General features: G+C 35.0%; 1 protein-coding gene across 1 annotated transcript; it reads left to right on the top strand.

Moving 5' to 3' along the window:
• Positions 1–2383: 2383 nt before the first annotated feature.
• On the top strand, positions 2384–17355 carry LOC122047387 (probable mitochondrial adenine nucleotide transporter BTL3). The gene is made up of 4 exons (XM_042608638.1): positions 2384–3069; positions 15670–15973; positions 16405–16875; positions 16972–17355. The coding sequence occupies exons 1-4, from the start codon at positions 2600–2602 to the stop codon at positions 17038–17040; spliced, it is 1314 nt and encodes a 437-aa protein (XP_042464572.1). The 5' UTR covers positions 2384–2599; the 3' UTR covers positions 17041–17355.
• Positions 17356–18613: the final 1258 nt, after the last annotated feature.

The raw sequence follows: 18613 nt of genomic DNA, 5'->3' as shown, positions 1-18613 counted from the left end.
TAACAAAAATATTAATATGAAATTAATGGACGATATTAAACTCATTAATGACAATTCCATAACATCTCGATAATAATGTTTGATATTAAATCCATTAATAATGATTTAGTAACATCTCGATAATAATGTCTGACATTAAACCAAGCATTGAATGACCATAACTCAGTCATTCATTTGCAGCCATGGGTGAACCCTCCTATAAAAGGAGGTCGTGAGTAAGAGAACAAGAAGCGAAAGGAAAAGACTTTCTCCACATTCGTTCCCCAATTCATTCCTCTCAATCGTGCATCCACTCGGTTGAACTACTCATGATAACACTCAAGTGCATTCTCAGTTTGCCATGAACAACCAGTGCTTAATTGTGTGCATATTTCTGTCGTTGTATCTTGAGAAATAAATGACTCGAGAGAACCTCGAAGCATAGCTAGAGTTGGGCGAATGATCTGTTTCAAGGAAACTGCGTTGAGTGCAGGACTTGACACCTCCCTCGACAAATTCCTTTCATGACTGGCGACTTTGATTCCTAACTTAGCTTCCAACTCCCGACTCAGCAACTCTGCTTTCAGACTCGATGATACAAAGCAGCAATCTTCCTGACAACCTAACAGCTCGACCTGACTTTTAAGACCGATAGTTAGAGATTATCTACTCAGGTCATCTCAATAGATAAGTCTGAATTTAGTTTGTAAATTCATTATTTTTTCTAAAAAATCTTTGGCAACATATTGTCCAATATATAGTGTTGGATCACGGCGGCCGGCTAGAAGTGGGGTTGAATAGCCTACAAAATTAAAACCAACCATTCTCGAACTTTCAAAATAACACTTGTATAAAATAGAAAAGCGATAAATTAAAACAGAACAAAAAGGCACAAGATGTTTACTTGGTTACAACCGGGGAGATTGTTAATCCAAGGAGTGAAACTCACTAGAATATCTCCTTCAGGCGGAGAAACTTCTTACAACAGTGAAAGCGCAAAAAGAAAGAAGCTAAGCTCTAAAGGAAGCACACAAGTGTTGAAATTACAATTCTTGAGATGATATGAAGCTTCTGGACCAAGACTGTATTTATAGCCTTGGTCGGGGCGCCTGGAAGGGTTCCAGGCGCCTGGGAGGGGGATAAAATTTTATCCCTTCGCAATGGATCGCGTTTGATGTGATCCTGGTCAAAGATTCAACTCCGGGCGCCCCAGGCTGTTCCGAGCGCCCCGGGCTGTTTCGGGCGCCTCGGACTGTTCCGGGCGCCCCGGACAGTTCTTGGCGCCCCGGGTGGGGAAAGTCAACCTTGTTGAATTTTTCAGCCCGGGTCTTCTGCTCATGCTCCGTTCGCCTCAGTCCGGGTCTTCCACTCGCTTGGGTGATCTCGGTCATCCGGAATAGGGCTCAGCCGAACCCAACTTTCGGCCTTCTCGAGCAACCTTCTACTCCGGCTTCTCGTCCCTCGGAAACGCCGCGTGCTTCCTTCTCGTCCGCATGCGTACTCTTCCACAACGCCTCGTACCTCAAACGCACTGAGTCCGTCGGCTCCCTCCCGCGCCGTCCTTCTCGCTAGCTGCGTCTTTTGCTCGACTCCATGTGCTCCTAAGCTCCTGCACACTTAGACACAAGGTTAAAAATATGACAGGATCTAACTTAACTTGTTGATCATATCAAAACAACCTTGGAGTTATAGAACTTCCAATTTCACAAAACAAGTTGAGAAATCTAGAAATCATCAAAATATACTAGAACAAACTTTCCAATATAGGCATGAAAGATATGATTTATTAATCTAATGAAAATATTAATTAACCTAAATGCAATATCTAACCATTCAAGCAAGTTGTTCTTGCTTTCAAAGCAATTTTCCTTAAGGAAACCATTCGTTTCCTTAAGGATGTGAATTGGATGATAACTAAACTTTAATTAAATTTCAGAGAAAAAGTAAAAATCATGTATTATATCATCTAATTTAGAAATAAGATGACGATATTTTATTATAATCTTATTAATAACACCTTTTCTAATCAACTCTTTATATTGCATTTGAAGCTCTTTTGTATCCTTGGGATTGCTCTAATAAGCTAGTCAATCCGTTGCTTCTTGAACGAAATCAACTTTGTGAACTATTTTCCGAAGTGATGGCAATCCATCAACAACTTTAAAAAAAAAACAAATACATTATCAAATTCCTGCAGAAGATATTGGGATGAATAAATCATGTTTTACGACATTGGCTAACTGTCTCTTCCTTTAACGTCTAATGACTGAGACGTCCTCGGGATCGATTACTTAGAATAAGCACAAAGCCTAAGTAGTTGCACAACCTTTTATTTTTTGTCCCTTTAATGTAACGTGGCCTTGTAATGTATCTACTGTTGTCGATTAATCCATATTGCAAGCTGCAATATTCCTCCACATTGAAACTAGTGGAATGAATCAGATGCACCAATGTCGCCATTTTGCCAATAAATAAAAAATAAAGCACGCGATTCTCTCCTCTCTCTTGTTCCTCACGGATCGAGTCCTCCCATGAATATCCATGTCCCTCTTCCTCCAAATCCAAACCCTAGCAATCCCTTCTGCGCCCTATAGCCTCTGTCTGCCACCAATCCCTCGAGATGACCGGCTTGGAGGTACGCTTCCACGCCTCCATCCTTCCCCCCATCCGTCTCCACGACGAACCTTCCTCTCCGCCCCTCGTCGCCGGAGGAGGAGGCCTTTTCATTGAGTCCTGTTCCCCTGATTCATCACCCAAGTTGCCATTTAGATTTCGTGGAAAGACAGCTCCTGCGGCTCGGATCAGCTGGGGGAGCGCCGATGGCGACGGTTTCCTTTCGATGAGCTTCTCTGTCAAAGGAAGCCAAGTTTTTATGCGGAACCCTGCGGGTTTGTTGGGGAAGGAGGAGGTAAGGAGGTCGGAGGAGGCAGCATTGGAAGGGAAAGAGGACGGCGGATTGGTGGTTTTGGAGGAGGAGAAGAGCAGAAATAAAAATAAGAATAGACATAGTCGGGTGAGAGGGCCTGGAGCTGGTGCTATGAACACTACCAAACATCTTTGGGCTGGAGCTGTCGCAGCAATGGTTTCAAGGTATTGGGAACACATTTCTTATTCTCTTTTCAAGTGATTACAAGGGAATGGTTTCATTAATCATATTGGGTTGCTGTTGTGCACAAGGCCACGACTTGTATTTTCTACTGAATTTTCTTGTGTGACTTATATTTTCTACTTAGTTATACTGTTCTTCATTTTTGTCATTTATTTAGTTTTACATAAATACCTAGTTTTTTTTTTCCTTGTCCTCTGTCTCAACTCTTCAGTTATTCTTGGGTAACTATAAGATGACAACATTTAAGGATTTTTCAGGATTGCTGTATCATTTTGTTATTACATAAAAAACAATGTATTTTTGTACTCCCAGTTGGATATTGAAGTTAAGTTGTTGATTGTTATTTTTTTCCCTAGCCACAAACTAGAGCAAAATAAACTGCTATACAAATTTTCATTCCCATACTGCATGTTATGCATAATAACTAAACTATGATTTTTGACCCAATAAATAAAGTGCTCATAGTTTATATGATTGCTCAACTCTGAAGAATCCTATTCATACACTTGAATATAGGTTATATATGTTAGGACCGTGAGGGTGGGTTGATGACCAGGGGTTAGAAACGAAGGGTGAATTAGTTTTTTAGTTCTCCTTTTATAATACCCTTCAAACATCTTCAACTTCACATTCTGCTCTATTGTTCTGTCGCCAATCAATTGACTGGATCCACCATTAAGTGGACTATATTTCTGATCGAAATAATTTTCAGTCTACCAATGGCCACACAGGTTGACTGGTTTCCTATAGCCCTTAGATCATGCGACCATTGTGTCGATTTCTTATAGCCCTTAGATCATCTGACCATTATTGTTTAATTTGTCCTATCAATAACTAGCTTTTCATATGAGTCCGTAGTTGGTTGAAATCCAACATCAGATTGACTCTAAGCTAGTTGATTATTCAGTTGACTCAACCATGAATAGAATCATTTAGTTACTGACTGATCAACTTAAGTTGACTCCTAGTCAACCTAACCACCGGTTGACTGAAAATTACTTTTAATCGGTTGGACCATTGATTATGACCATCCTATGGTCAAGTATTCACATAAATTGATAACTTTCGTCTCCTAAGTATGAGTCTCTCAAATCACTTAAGAGTTTTACCTTACAACTCCTCTTTGCCCACAAGACCATCTCCTATAAGGTCACTCATTTTTTGGATGTACTGAACCCTTGGCTTGCTTCACATGCTATCATTCAGTTTTCATCAACATGATCTGCCTTTTTCGACTGAGCTACACTCTAATGCTCCTTGTTCTGTGGTCCCTTGGATGCCACATTTCATCCTTTTTTAATCTTCAATCTCCAACTGACCTCGAGCCATTGGTTTAATCTCTAACCTTGGCCACACTAAGTCTCTATATGTATTTAAGCTAAATTCCTTTACCATCTTGCACACATATAAGATACAAAAGCAGTCCTAACTTAAACTTTTTGTTCAAGCATCGAAATCCAAGGTAGCCAAACCACAAAGGGGATGATTGCACTAACAATATGTTACTTGGCTTTACTTTTGTTGGAACACATAGATTGAAAGGATGGTTTGTAGAGGGAGGTGAATATATTTTGTGCCTATGAATATAAAACTAATACTTTTGTTGCGATCTTAATAAGTCATATATTCCTTGTTAGCAACAAAAATAGATTATAAAAGCACAAACACATACCACAATGCTAACACAGGCTTTTAACGTAGTTCATCGGCTCGTGGCTCCTACACCATGGCTTATGATCCTTGGTTGGATTGCTCCCAGAATCATCTATATTTTTTCCTCCATGGCAACATCAAAGGTGGAGAAATTTTTTACAAGTTGTATAAAGGTTTAGCATAAGAGACTTACAATAGGGTAAATAGGGTTTACAACAAAGCTTGAGAAATAACAAGAATAAGAGTGTCAATGTCTTCTATTGCCTCTACTGTTGAATATGTTTCATAGCCCTTAAAACCCTTTTAATAGCCTCTTCTTTTAATTGAATTGACAACTCATCTTGCTGCGTTGGCACAGATCAATTGACCATTATATGCTATCAGGCAGTTGACTGTCAACTGTTATGCGTGACAGTTAGTTAATTGATGAACAATGTCTAGTTGATCATTTGATCATCATCATCATCATCATCATTAGTCGACTAGATTTCAAGAATTTTTTTTTGTTTGTGTTTGAATAGACTACCCAATTGATTCAATCATTAGTCAACTAGTAGGTTGACTACAACCAATCTAATAGTTGAGTCCGCCCAACTTGAGTGCTACCCTTGTCCGAGTATTCTCTTGTCAAGCTTCTCGTCCCGTGGATGTACCGATTCCTTTGTTCTCTCTTTGTGCCATCCTTCACTCTTCACTTACATAGTCCGCTACCTACTCATTATTGCACTTTGATGCTCCTCGTCCATTGATCCCTTGAATGACTGATGCCGCATCCTTCTCTAATCTCCATGAACCTTGAGCCATAAGCTAACCACAACTTTGGCTGCGTAAAATTGTCTCCATGTGCGGACTAAATCTCTACACACTCAGAGTCGACACATCAAATCACAAAGCAAATTTAATTTAAATCCTTTGCCTAAACATTAAAATCCATGGTTGCACCAAAGCACTTGGAGCATGATTGCACCAACAACTTTTTATCTTTTTCTTGTCATGCCATTTTCGTTTATGTTTATCTCACCTTACTTTTACCTTGACTTTACTTGAAAGTAAGATATGAGTAGAAGGAAAAATGACGAAAGATTTATATAATGATGAGGCTTAATATTTAATTTCTTGAGTCTTTCTTTCCCCCTTCTTTACTTTCCATCAAAGTAAATGCAACCTAAGGGAAAAAAATCGAAGATCATTTCTTTTGCTGAAGGTTTACTAGATTTATTATTTGCATTTCAGCAAGGGTTCACTATAACTTTTCTTAGCTCTGGTGTAAAGTTAAAAGTTTTTAATGCATTTAAAAGCATGTCAAAACTCACAGGGATATCTTTGGTCATTTGACACAGCAAGATATAAGCATTCTCATGCAAAGAACAAAAACTCACAAAGAGCAAAGATGCTCTAGTATTGGGAATTGTATTTCCTTTTTAAAGAATCTTACCTGAAAATATAAGGCCCTAAATCAAACTTGGAATAACTCTCCTACTTTCAATTAGGAGATTTATTTATTATCCTAAATAAAAGGATCTATTTTTTTTTTTGCAAAGTTAAGCTGAAATAAGTTTTTTAATTTGTATTATTCTCCTACACTTAGGAAAACTTTCTAAGCATCTTTCTTTTGTTCTAAGTTTAAGGAATAATTGTGTTGCTAACTTTGTTCAATATGATTTCTTTATTAGATTCTTCATCATCCCTTGTAACGAGTGAGAAAATTTTGTATCGTTTCTCCTTCTAATCTTAAAGATTTCTCAACTTTATTCTAATACTTTTTGGTTGCCCAATATAATAATTAAAAAAATGTCTCAAATCATCACGTGGCGAGGATAAAGTTAACATTCTTTGTAGCAACTATGAGATATGGAAATGATTATTGAGGGTGAATCTATCAAACCCAAAACTAAAGAAGCTTAACGAAAACTAAAGAAGTTTATCTTGTGATAAAGTCACCATCCTAAGATATAGGCTTGAATGTATCCTAATAAGTCAACATTTGTTAAATCTAAAATTAAATTAATTTTAAATGAGTTTGTAAATTAAATGAATATGTATTAGTACGGACATTTCTTACAGCATGACTAAATAGACATGAAGGTGCCTAAGATTGTTATGACATAAATAACTTCTAGTAGTTATTGCCCAATACAATTATTTTTCTAGCCTTGACATGTGTTTTTAGTTTTGTCTCACTACAAAACTCATAATGGTAACTAGTAGACAAGAAAATTAACTTTCTTGTTTAACAAGCTTTAAAGTCACAAAATAATTACAAAACAACATATACATATGAAAATCTTAATTAGTTTGCTAATTTTCAATTCAATGGCTTCAATTCTTTATGAGATTGAATTTGCTCAATTTTCTCGTTTGGTTTCTTCATGTTGGATGACATGAAGGTGCTGTAATTTGTTTGCCTAACATCTGAGCAGTAGCATGCTGGGTGTTTCTCAAAGAGATTAAATCATTATGAGACTCTTTAGGGTGTGCTTCCAATAGAGGAAGGAACCCAGAAAGGAAAATAAGGTGATACTGGTGGTATTTTCCTTTCGTTTCCTTTGGTGAAATACGAGAAGGCAACTCTTGATTTCCTCTATATTGTCTCCATCTTATTTGGACAAAAATCTCACTTTTGCTTACAATTGATATCAAATCTGAATTTAATTTTTTTTCATAACTTTAAATTTATTTACAATTGATTTCCTCTATATTGTCTCACTAGAACACTTGATCATGTTCAAAAGTGGGAATAATAAATCGTAAATTGACTTTCTTATGGTTAGAAAGAGGGATAAAAAGATTTGTAAATATTGTAAGGTTATCTTCGGAGAAAGCTTAACTACCCAACATAGGTTAGTAATGTTGGATATACACCTCAATCATAGTATCAATAGAAGGAAAATATACACGACTTCAAGAATTAAGTGATGAAAGTTAAAGGATGGGAAACAAAATATATTTAAGGAGAAGGTAGGAGTATAAACATTAGGCGAAATATATTCTAATACGGCATGAGATAAGATGACATCAAAGTTGAAAATAATAGCCAAGAGTGTACTCGGTGAGTCCAAAGGTATGCACTACCAAGTAAAGAATCTTGGTGGTGGAATGAAAAAATACAGGAGAAAGTGAAGGAAAAACGAATAGTCTATAAGGAATTATATATTTGTAAGACCAAGAAAAACTTAAAAAAATATACAATAGCTAAGAAAAAAGCTAAGAAAGCCGTGAATGAAGCAAAGAATGAAACTTTTAAATGGTTATATCAAAAATTGGATATAAAAGAAAGGAAAAGATACATTTATAGAATAGCTAAAATGAGAGGAAAACAAGAGATCTTATCCGAACAAGATGTATTAAAGATGAATGCAATAGAGTACTAGTAAATGATATATTCACTTAGAAAAAACTTTATCAAGAGTTGCAAGAGACATTATATGGAGAATTCTAGAAAAGAAAGATGTTAGCGTAACATATATTGAACTAATTAACGATCAGAGTGAACATTTTAGGCGGATTAACTTAAGCATTTATAGTGTTCTAAATGGCGGTCGTGACGGCTGCCTAGACGGGAGGTGGGCATCAACCGTACCGCCACTTTAGGCCGTAACTCACCTTCCGCCATGGCCACGCCTGAAACTGCCACCGTCCTCGCCGTTATCGTTGTTTCGCCACCACAATAAGTCCGGACACATCGCCTGGGCTTGGTGATGAGTCTGGATATGTCGCGCAAGCTTGAAAGCATCGCTCAAGCCTGGCGACATATCCGGGCATGTCACGCAAGCTAGGACGTGATGCTCGAGCTCGATGACGAGCCTGAAGGCTTTGCCCGGGCTTGACGATGGGCTCAAAGGCGTGGACTGGACCCGGAGGCGTCGCTTGAACTTGACGACAGTCCTGGACGCATCGCCTAGGCCCAATGACACATCTGAACTCATCGTGCGGTCCTGGCATCACCCGGACGAAACATGGTACGCCGGTAAGTTGTAAATTAGGGTTTAATTAAATTACTGTAGGTTAATAATTATAATCAACTCCTAAGTATGATTGAGATAATTTATATAGACTTCATTAAAGCCTAATAAAATTATCCCATTATATATAAATAAAAAATTATATATTTTTTATTTTTAAATATTTAGATTAAAATTTTAATTAATATATTTTATTAAAAGTAGATATTATAAAGAATAATGTTGATTTATAATAATATATATAAAAAATAGTTAAAAAAATTCAATAGCCTAGGCGGCAGGCCGTCATTAACCGCCACCGCCTATTGCGATTTACAACACTGAGCATTTCTAATAAAGATAGAGTTACATCAAGGATCAACACTAAATCTCTATCTTTTTATACTAATCATCGATGAACTCACTTGACACAACCAAAATACAAAATACAGTACCATGACTATGGTGCATGTTGTTTGCAGATGATATTATTTTGGTAGATGAGACATGATATTGTTTTGGTAGATGAGACATGTAAAGGAGTCAATGCTAAACTAGAATCTTGGCGGGAAATACTAGAAGTGAAAGGTTTTAGGCTTAGTAGAGTAAATACATAATATATGAAATTTAAGTTTAGCAATATTATATGTAATGTGACAATTGTTAAGATAGGAGATAAGTTATTTGGAACCGAGAGTTTTAAATATTTAGGATTATTTTTGCAAAATGATAGAGGGATTGAGAGAGATGTCTTATATATAATATATACAAGATGGTTGAAATGGAGGAGCGTGTCGGATGTTTTATGTGATCGTAAAATACCTCTAAAACTTAAAGGGAAGTTTTACAAAATAACGGTTAAACTTGCTATGCTATATGGTGCTGATGTTGGGCTATGACTCGAGCATATGCGGAGAAACAGAGAGTTGCAGAGATGAGGATATTAAGATGAATGTGTGGACATACGAGGATGGACAAAATAAGAAATACGAATATTAGAGAGAGTCGGAGTTGCATCTATTGAGGAAAAATTCTGAGAGACACGTTTAAGATGATACAAACATGTACTTCGACGACCAATAAATGCTCTGGTTAGGCGATGTGAAACTATGACAAATACGCATATCAAACGAGAAAGAGGAAGATAAAAAAAGACTTGGTTAGCAACAATAAAACAAGATAAAATTTATTTAAGTATATAGATGATGCTATATTAGGGGATAGAGTCTAATGACATAAAAGGATCCATATAGCCGACCTCACCTGGTGGGATAATGCTTGGTTGATGCTGTTGATTAAGTTTTTCTCTCTTTTTCTTTCTTGGAAGGAAACAAATGGAATATGTTCATAATTATTTTCCTAAGAATTATTGTCTTTAGTTTCTTTTCCCTAATATTGTTTCCTTTCTTTTTAGTACTTAGAACCTTTTTCTTTTTTGAACTTAGAGCCTTAAGGTTATGCGTTAAAAGGATTGTATAAAGTCAAGTTATCCAGTTCTTCTAAGAACACATAGTTAGGAATATGGGGATATATATATATATATATATATATTTTTTAAAATTATATACCTTTATCAGAGTTTACTTTGGATTCAAGTGAAGTAAGAGCTTTAAGCAGTTTAAAATCTCGTGTTGTTTCGTCCGATATAAACCATTTCGTTCCTCTCGCGGACTGGCACGACACGCCTCCTGTGCTGGCACCTCCCAAGGCCTCGTGGGCGAGTCATGCTGGCCCGACGACGCCTCTGGACGCGTCATGCGGGCCGAAATACGGTGGGGGCCAAGGAAGGTTTTAATTTAATTAAATATCTTATGTTAATAGTTTTAATCAACTACTAGCTATGATTGAGATAATTTAGATAAACTTAATTAAAGCCTAACAAAATTATCCCATTAATTTAGTATACATATATGTATTTTTTTTTTTTAATATTTAGATTAAACTCTTTTCTTTTATTTAATATATTTTATATTTAAAAAATACTAAAAATATGGTGACACAGTACATCAGAGTACCGGAACTGTATCGTTCCGGTTCGGGATCGAAATCTTGGCATGGCTCGAGATTTCATGGCTTTAAGTGTTATCTTTGGATAATTTATCTTTTGTTCTATTTGAGTTCATGTGTTATTTTATGTGTATATTCAATCTTTATCACATGTTAGTTGAATTTGTTTAAAATAGTATTACTTCCTGTAGCTTTATAATAAACAGTATTTATTGAAGTGAAGAGAATATACATTTTATTTAAATTTCTAGTCTAAGTTTATTAATGAATTGAATAAGGGTTAGCCTAAGTTCTTCCCTAACAATGCCACAATATTTGTCTAGGTTTTCAAATTTGTATTATGCTAATGAGCCTCGTAGTCAAAATGTTTAGGAATATATTTTTCTTTAAGCTTACATCTCATTTTAAGCCAATATTTGATAGTTGGTTGTCTAAATCAGTTACATTGGCTTGAGTTACCAAAATTTTTTAATGGTGTAATGAATTTATATCTAGTATATGGTGCTCGTTTGATATGTTCATGGTATCCTATTCAAAATATTCTCTTATATCAATTAACTAATTAAGAATGAGTTAGAGTCTAAACATCTTTTAACACAAGGGACATCTACCATATCATGCTTAGACCTGTTTTTATCATTATTTGCAGAAAATGATTGTATTATTCTATAAACATAGAATAATGCAACTATAGGTGGGTTCTTGCAGATGTTTGTGTTTGAAGAGTAATATTGTTAAAACTATTGCGATGCTTTAATCTACTTCCTATAAATATAAGTTTATTCATATCCTTCAAGTGGGTGCAGTTGTTTGGATGATCCTTGACTATACATCTTTCATATATATAGTATTGATGTTTTCTTGTACCATGTCAATTTATATTGACAAGTAATAATGCTTATAAAGTACATAATACGAGAAACATACTTTTTTTTTTGTTTTTTTTTTTCAAATAATGAATTTATTCTAGGAAATAAAATATAATGGATGATAAATAAACTATGGCATGAGGAAAGAAGCTATGATGATAAACTAGTCATAATGCAAAATAATGTGATGAAAATTGTTTTGAACTAAAATTTGAAGTATAATGGTTAATTAGAGAAAAGAAAAAAGACATTATGTGTGCAATGTGGTTCTTTTTTATGAATAAAGTATGAGATTATTCAAGGATTTGAGAAAATTAAATTAAATGCAAAAAATTTAAATTGACCAACTAATTAAAAAAATTCAAAGAGAGGTAACCATTTTACTGTGATTATGTGCCTTCATTAATTAGTGGAAGTGACTCTTCTTTCTTTTAATCTTGTGAGTCACTTTACATTAGATCTAATTAGCCTTTAGTATATCCCAATATATTACAATTGACTTTGGATTGGATCCCAAGTAAAAAGATCAAGAAATTTCTTGATTCTAGTACCAAATCCCATAATATAGGGCATCAAGGAGGTGACCAGTGATAGGGTATGAAGACACCTACTAGAATAAAAAGTGACAATTTCTTCAAATTTGTAGCTTGTTAATCAAATCTATGGTGAACCTAGCAAAGGAGCCTAAAAAGATGTGCCATAGTATTGGTTGGGTATTGTTAGATGATTATTTGAGACTTATAGTGGTGTGTCAGTGAGTGCTACATTTTATAGCTAATGCCATGTGAGACTCGAAGAACATGCTGAGAGTTAGTAGGTGGTGCTCACATGAGTCAATAAGCGAGTGTTGGTCGAGGATATCTATAGTGCAAAGTAGATGTGTGGGTTGCAAAGCAAGGGGGTTCAGGATTGAGGTGGTGTTTGCAGAGTCTTCAGAGTGCGGGGAGAGTGTGGGGGAGTAGTAGCAAATTAGAGTGGGAAATGGAGTTGTGATGCTAATGAGGCTGTGTCAATGAAGGTGTAGTTGGGAAAGGATGCAAGACAAAATGCTGATGGAGGTTTAGAGGAAGGGTGGTCATGGGTCTATTAAAGATTAGGATGGGACTTGTTGATGTCAGGGTTCTGTTGGAGGCAATGAAAATCAATTTTAGGGAAGAGGGGCGGTCCCTAACTGCAGGTGGCTGTAGTGAAATCCAATGGGCAATTGTTGTGTAACGAATGGGAGTAAGGGTGGTCTGGTATATGATGGAGAAGAAAGGGGAAGTGGTATGTTGCACTTGGGGAATATTGCTCTTCAATTGATATGAAGTGGAGAACATGGATCAAGATTATTTTGCTACGGAAGAAATCATGGGTTTGTTGTAGCAATAAGGGAAGCACAAGAGCTTAACAAGGAATTCGACTTTGATACCATGTTTATACAACATAAAAGTGGATCAATACATATTTAAGACCATTTGATATAACATAAGTGATAAACAATTTCATATAGACAAGTAAATGATTTCATGTAGAGAATGGAAGAGGTATTTATTTTGCAACGATTGTAACTTATAGGGATTGAAGGTTCTTTATTAAGACTCCAATCTATGTAAAATTATATTAAAAAAACTTGATCAAAGCTGCAAATTTCCTATTCTCTAGTCATAACAATTATCGATTCAAAACTATCAAAATTGAGTGTTCTCTTTAAATTAGATCTATAAAAGTAAACTTTTTTCGAGTCCAAATTTTAAAAAATTAACTTTCTAATCTACATTAGGGTTCCCAAGCTAAGCTGCAATATATTGCTAGTCAATATGAGTTGTCCACCTTGGGATGATAACCAAATAAAATTCATGAAATTAGTGGCCATGAAATTAAATTCTTAAATGGTTAACTACTGGTATTGGTTCTGAGGACCACTGCATGATAATACAGATTGTGATATAAATGTCGTGCTTTGTTATTCTGGAGAAGGTTTTCCTAATTAATGAGCTAGTTTCATGATCTTCTATGTGAAGAGGGGTTTTTGGAAAAGGTTCTTGCTAGTGACAGTATCAGCTACAAATGGTTAGTTTTCAATGTATTTGATTTATATTGATTCACTTAGCATTTAGTCAAATAAGTCAACTCACTGAGGAACAAAAAAGTGCAAGATGACCATGCTTTCACAAAACAAAGAGGTACTCTTTGTTGGTAATCTGTCTGTTTGGATGAAATCAATTTAGAGAATTTTATCCTATTACTTAAATGTCATTTACTGCCATAAGTCGTGACTACGATTATATGTTGATTTTATATTTAGGTGAGGATTAGATTCAATGGACAAGCTTTCCTTGTCTGGCTTTTGCCAATGTTGTTATTGACCAGTTATTTTACTGAAACTGGTTTTATATCAGTTTTATCTGTCTTCTTTTTTGACTTTCTACCTTCTTTGTATTATGCTCCATGTATTATGCTAAGCCCACTGATGGTATCGACAGTTTTCCAGTACTATGCAAGAGAATCAAGGTCCTCTCATAAATCTGATGATGGCTAATCATTATATATTCTGCAAATGAGCCAAGCCGCTTGTGAACCGCTTGTGAGTGGCTCGGTCAAAACTCGACTTGAGTTTGAAGTTGACTGAGTTCGAGCCGAGCTCAATCTGGCTTGATTAGAAATCGAGCCGAACTCGAGCCTAATTATTACTGGCTTGGTGGCTCGTCGAGCCAAACGAGCCAATAATAATATATATTTTTATAATATACAATATATTAATTTATTTATTAAAAAATAATAATAAAATAAAAAAAATTGAGCTTGAGCTTATAATTAAATATCGAGCTCAAGCTCAACTCTACTAGAGCTCGAGTCGAGCCAGTATAAATCGAGTTGAGCCGAGCTCGAGCCTAGGCTAGCTCAAGCTCGGCTTGGCTCGTTTACAACCCTACTTGGTTCATCATCTTTGTGGCCTATTTAACTATTAGGGTGCAAGATTGGATCGTTAAGTACATGATTAATAATGAACCAAATTCATTCCCATATACTATGTATCAAGGTTTAAAATCTCGTATTGTGCCGTGTGACATGGGTGAAATTTATCATTTCGTCCGGCACGGACACCGTGGGCCGCCACAGAGTCATAGGGGCGCCACAGGATCGTGATGACTTCGGAGGGGTCGTGCAGCTCACACGATGCCAGGATTCTACAATTATTTTTTTAAAAAAAATATATATATATTTTTTATTTTTTTAATATTTAGGTTAAAAAATTTATTTTTAAAAATATTTTTAATTAGTATATCTTATATTTAACAATATCGAAATCATATTGACATAACATGATACTCTACCTAAACTGTATTGTTCCTATCATAAATTAAAACTTCGATACGGTCAAAAATTTAAACCATGCCCATCGTTTGCCAAAAGTGTAACTTAGCAGTACTCTAACTAGAAAAAAAAAAAATTAAATTCAAGTCATAAATCCAAATTAATAAAATATATTTATAATTAGTGTCATACTATAATATGAAAATATAGATAAGATAACTAATGTTAAATGAATTAGTATTTTATAACAAATTATTTTTTTTCCTTGGACATGGTTGTACTACCTATCTGGACTACTCGGTCCACTTAGCTACTAGGTGAAGCAGTTCCTCATAGAAACTGCCAAAGGGCTGTCTAGACCGTCATTTAGAACAATGCTAACACTCAATCCTCATGGACTTACTCTGACCTCCTTGTTGATTGTTCTTACTGATATAGACTAGAAGAGAATATCATGTACTTTCTTGATAAGAATTTTGCTTTGATTTGTTTTTACTGTCATTTTTTTATTCCTAAAATAGCCTGATTAATTTATAGACTTTCTCCAGTTGAAGTGGAAAGACTTGTTTGGTCTGTTTTTTAGATGAAATTGAAGTAATCTATAGGTTTTAGTAGCAAATGTGTTTTTGTTTAGTCATTATCACCATATATTTAAGCTATTATAAGTGGGTGAGGAACACATGGTGCCTGATGAGTGGATGATTAATGTTAATTGGCTTGGCATATCTATTTTACTTAACCTAATATGCAAATACCTGTGAGCTAGTGATTGCAGTTGAATTTTTAATACTAACATAAGTTTCACATCTACCAGAACCTTTGTTGCTCCACTTGAGAGGCTAAAGTTGGAATATATTGTTCGTGGTGAGCAGAGCAATCTTTTTGCACTTGTTCATAAAATTGCAACAAGACAAGGACTCAGAGGTTTTTGGAAAGGAAATTTTGTCAACATTCTTCGCACTGCACCTTTTAAGGCCATTAATTTCTATGCATATGATACATATAGAAAGCAGCTCCTTAAACTATCTGGAAATGAAGAAACCACAAATTTTGAAAGATTCATTGCTGGTGCAGCAGCTGGCATTACTGCAACTATACTTTGCATACCGATGGACACGGTATGTTGATTGTTGAATTTATTATACTTATTGTCAATTAATTTTTGGTGTTGCATGAACACTTGCCGGCTGGCATTACTGCAACTACACTTTGCATACTGATCACACGCTGTGTTGGTTGTCAAATTCATTCTTGCTTTAGAGTTATTTACCTGTTATCGACGGTTCTGATTTAGGTTAGGTTAAATTTAAGATTATATTTTAAGTAGATTTCAATATTGGCCAGAGTTCAACGGAGTACTATGATTCATGTAGTTAATCTCATAGTTTGAACTAACAAAATGACGTTGATACTGCTCTCGTTTATCTGAATGCTATCTGTAAGCTTTCTTGGTGTAAAAGCAGCGATATCAACTCAGTAGTTTCTGTATGAAGATGTGTAGTTGTTTCTTTAGGCCCCCCATCTGTGTAATTCACTATTTAAATTTCAGATACGAACCAAGATGGTAGCACCTGGTGGAGAAGCTTTAGGAAGTGTTATAGGTGTCTTTCACCATATGATTCAGACAGAAGGTTTCTTTTCTCTCTACAAGGGACTGGTGCCATCTCTCATTAGCATGGCTCCTTCAGGAGCTGTTTTTTATGGTGTATATGACATACTAAAGTCAGGCTACCTGCATTCACCTCAAGGGAGGAAGAGGTTGGATATAATGAGAAAACAAGAAGGTGAAGATGTGGGTGTTCTGGATCAGCTAGAATTGGGACCCATGAGGACGCTATTATATGGGGCCATAGCTGGTGCTTGCGCTGAAGCTACTACATATCCATTTGAAGTAGTCAGACGGCAGTTGCAAATGCAGGTTCAGGCAAACAAATTGAATGCTTTTGCTACATTTATGAAAATTGTTGATCAAGGTGGTGTGCCTGCACTGTATGCTGGTTTGATTCCAAGCCTGTTACAGGTACGTGTTACTAGTATTTACAGAATCCATTCGTTCAACTTAATATATATTTTTATATTTGGTTCTCTTAATTAGTATTCTTCTTTCCACTTGCAGGTTCTTCCATCTGCTTCCATCAGTTATTTTGTGTATGAGTTCGTGAAGATAGTTCTGAAGGTGGAATGATAACTAATTGCTCTCAAATTTGTTGATTTGACCTCTAAAACCTCTAGTGAAGTTTCAGTACCTCATTATGGCCTTGATGAGATTCATTGACAAGTTATACATTTATCCTACAGTCGAAATTTTTATCCTCAAGTAATCTAGGTGAGGCTATATCACACTATGTTCACAATTGTTTTTTTTTTTTACATGGTATGGAAATGGAACTGAACAATTTCAATGCCTTGGTGATGCAAACGGTATGTGCATTCTATAATTTCTTTACCTACGGGTTCTCTTTCCCGGTTGTTTAATAAAAATTGTTGTTTTTGATTAAAACTAAAAAAAGGATAAAAGGCTAATTAATCACTTTCACGGGGGGAATGAGTTTCGTGGAAGTGCATGATGTGGTTGAATGAACAAAAAAACACTGATCCCTTGTTGAGGAATAGTTTCATATATATAAATAAGGTAGAATTTAGGTTAATTTAAAGATAATTAAAAATAGAGTTGCAGTCTTTCTAATATTTTACAATAAAAATATAATAATTTTAATTAAAATTATCTTATTTATTATTAAAATAAAAATAATAAATTATTAAAAATTTAATTTATTATTAATATATCAATTTCATATTTATTTTTTTAATGACCGCGTCCATCTATAATTTATTCTTAATTTATTTTTATTAATTATTTTATTTATAACACCAATTTATTTTCTTTTGGTATTATCCTTCCTTTTTATGATATTTTTTATAATCTAGGTATTCATTTTTTTTGAACGGATTAATTTCGAAGATGATTTGTCTCGTTTTATAAAATTTTTTTATCGATCATAAGGATCAATTCAGTAAACACAAATAGATTTTGACGAACAATTCAACATCACGAGTAATTTGAATATCACATATATATATATATATATATATATATATATATATATATATATATATATATATATATATATATATATATATATTATATGGTGAGATATTTGAATCCTTTTTTACATGAGAGTTCGTCTTATTGAATCCTCATTATATACAAGTTCGTCTTATCTTTTACCATAGCAGCACCATGTCCGAGAGGGGAGCTAGTAGTTGCTATTCTTATCTCAAGAACCTCAAGAGAGATGTCAAATTTATCTTCAGTAATTTCAGTGTCATCCCTCTCTAAAAATCTTTTATTGAGCGTGAATATGTGTGAATGACCGAATGAGTAGAGGGGAAGGGGAAAAGTGGTTATACAGGCAATTATACATTTATCAACTTTCCTAATACAACAGACAAGAACTGCATATAGCACAATTGCTAACAAAGTAGGCATAAGTGGTTGAACCCAACCTTAGAATTTTGAGGTAGTTAACAAAATGTTAAAATTAGATTATGATTCTATCTAAAAGCGAAAAAGATGACACACAAAGTGGATATGAAAATTCCTAGTCAGAAAAAAGATGAATCCAAGAGGTCCTGTGTGTCAAAGGGAATGTCACCAATCAGGTCATCAAGGAAGGGTCCATGGCGCAGACACTCTGACATTCAAGTCAATGACCGATCGAATAAAAGAGAGTGAATAGTAGATGAATAGTGGATGT

This window comes from Zingiber officinale, chromosome 2B, assembly GCF_018446385.1.
Source record: "Zingiber officinale cultivar Zhangliang chromosome 2B, Zo_v1.1, whole genome shotgun sequence".
Taxonomy (NCBI): domain Eukaryota; kingdom Viridiplantae; phylum Streptophyta; class Magnoliopsida; order Zingiberales; family Zingiberaceae; genus Zingiber; species Zingiber officinale.
Note: the sequence above shows the minus strand (reverse complement) of the source record. Positions and strands in the feature narration are given on the sequence as shown.